General features: G+C 40.2%; 1 protein-coding gene across 1 annotated transcript; it reads left to right on the plus strand.

Annotated features, from left to right (window-relative positions):
- Nucleotides 1–624: 624 nt before the first annotated feature.
- On the plus strand, nt 625–1,590 carry LOC115285220 (olfactory receptor 5L1-like). Its single transcript, XM_029931553.1, has one exon. The coding sequence runs from the start codon at nt 625–627 to the stop codon at nt 1,573–1,575; it is 951 nt and encodes a 316-aa protein (XP_029787413.1). The 3' UTR covers nt 1,576–1,590.
- The last annotated feature ends 382 nt before the right edge of the window (nt 1,591–1,972 follow it).

Genomic DNA, 1,972 nt, shown 5'->3' on the forward strand with positions numbered 1-1,972 from the left:
ATGCAGCCTTTGAACTCATGAACTTTGAGATCATGACCTGAGCTGAAATCAAGAGCCTGGTGCTTAACCAACTGAGCCACCCAGGCATCCAAGTCTCTTGTTACGTAATCAATATTTAAAGGGCTTTTGTGAGCCACAAACCTCAAAAATTTGTCATACTTTTCCAAAAGAGATTTTGAGAAAACCTTGTTTCAAATCTGTTTCTGATAGACTCAACAACAAAGCAATATTTTAGAAAATTGAAGTAGGTGTTACTCTGCTGGACAGAGCTTATTAAGGTTCTTTGTAGAACAGATTTCTAATTTCTGTTTGGCTTTGAAATGTATCATTGAATCTGTTTTCAATTCCATTAAGCAACTGAACTTGATCTTCTCATTTTGATAGATAAAGGTTGGAATCATTCAGGGTTTCTGCTGATGCTTAAGTTACTTTGGATCAGTGGCATCCAGTGAAACACATAACAGTTCAAATTATTTGACCACTATATTTTGTTATATCTTATAAATACAATGTTTGATAGTGATGGTATATTTTTCTGAAATTAACATTAATGTGTTTTTTCTCCCTTTATCCAAAAAACACAAAATTTATCATTTGTTTTCCTAATCCCGACACCTGGCAGGAATGGATACAGGAAACTGCTCCAGGGTGACTGAGATCATTCTCCGTGGATTTGCAGGAGCCCCCGAGCTGAGAGTCTTTCTCTTCCTGTTGTTCCTTCTCATCTATGGAGTCACTGTGCTGGGCAACCTGGGCATGATTGCAGTGATTCAGGTCAGCTCTCACCTTCACACTCCCATGTATTTTTTCCTCAGCCACTTGTCCTTTGTGGATATTTGCTACTCCACAATCATTGTGCCGAAGGTGCTGTCCAATATCTTAAGCAAGGACAAAGCCATCTCCTTCCTGGGATGCATGGTGCAATTCTATTTATTTTGTACCTATGCAATCACTGAGGTCTTCCTGTTGGCTGTGATGGCCTATGACCGCTTCGTGGCCATCAGGAACCCACTGCTCTACATGGTCACCATGTCCCGGAATCTCTGTATGGAGCTGGTGTCTGGCTGCTATCTTTGTGGGATGGCGTGTTCTCTGATCCACTTGTGTTTAGCGCTTGAGATCCCATCCTACAGATCAAATGTGATTGACCACTTCTTTTGCGATCTACCCCCTCTCTTTTCCCTTGCCTGCTCTGATGTCACTATGAATGAACTCATAGTGTTCATTGTGGCCACTGTCAATGAGATCATCACTCTAGTGATCATCTTCACCTCCTACTTGTTAATTCTCATCACCATCCTGAGGATGCACTCTGCAGAGGGAAGGCGCAAAGCCTTTTCCACCTGTGCCTCCCACCTCACGGCCATCCTGATCTTCCATGGAACAATCCTTTTCACTTACTGCCACCCCAGTTCTGGCAACAGTATGGATATTGACAAGGTGGCTACGGTATTCTACACTATAGTGATCCCCATGCTGAACCCTCTCATCTATAGCTTGAGGAACAAGGATGTGAAAGAAGCTCTCAGGAAAGTGTTGAGATCTAGATTATCTTTTGAAAAACTGTTTTCTTAACTAGACGTCAGATTTTTAATGAGGGGTTGGTTTTGGATGGATGTAAATGAAAAGTAAAGTAGAGGAGATTTTTTTATGAGCTGGGTGACTATGCATGCTTTTTGTTTTCCGCTTGTCTTATTAAGTCATATATTCTCTCTTTTATGGATAATTCAAATGCACCTGATAACATTGCTGCTCTCCTCAATCTTTAATTGCTTTGAGTGGGTTTGGGAGTGATTGTTAGATTCTATTTCATGGCTTGAGAACAAATGTATATATTTCTAACAAAGTAAACAAGTCTTTTCATCATCATTAAAGCATGCGACCTTTTTCATTAAACTGACTTCATTTTTTTTCTATGGAATGCATGAGACAGACAGACATCTGTCTCATAGTCTATGTATTTTAGTGAAAA

The sequence above is a fragment of the Suricata suricatta genome, unplaced genomic scaffold (assembly GCF_006229205.1).
Source record: "Suricata suricatta isolate VVHF042 unplaced genomic scaffold, meerkat_22Aug2017_6uvM2_HiC HiC_scaffold_547, whole genome shotgun sequence".
In the NCBI taxonomy this organism is placed as follows: domain Eukaryota; kingdom Metazoa; phylum Chordata; class Mammalia; order Carnivora; family Herpestidae; genus Suricata; species Suricata suricatta.

What these genes read in the sequence shown, in the direction of transcription:
- LOC115285220 (XM_029931553.1), top strand. Translation starts at nt 625, where the DNA reads ATGGATACAGGAAACTGCTCCAGGGTGACTGAGATCATTCTCCGTGGA.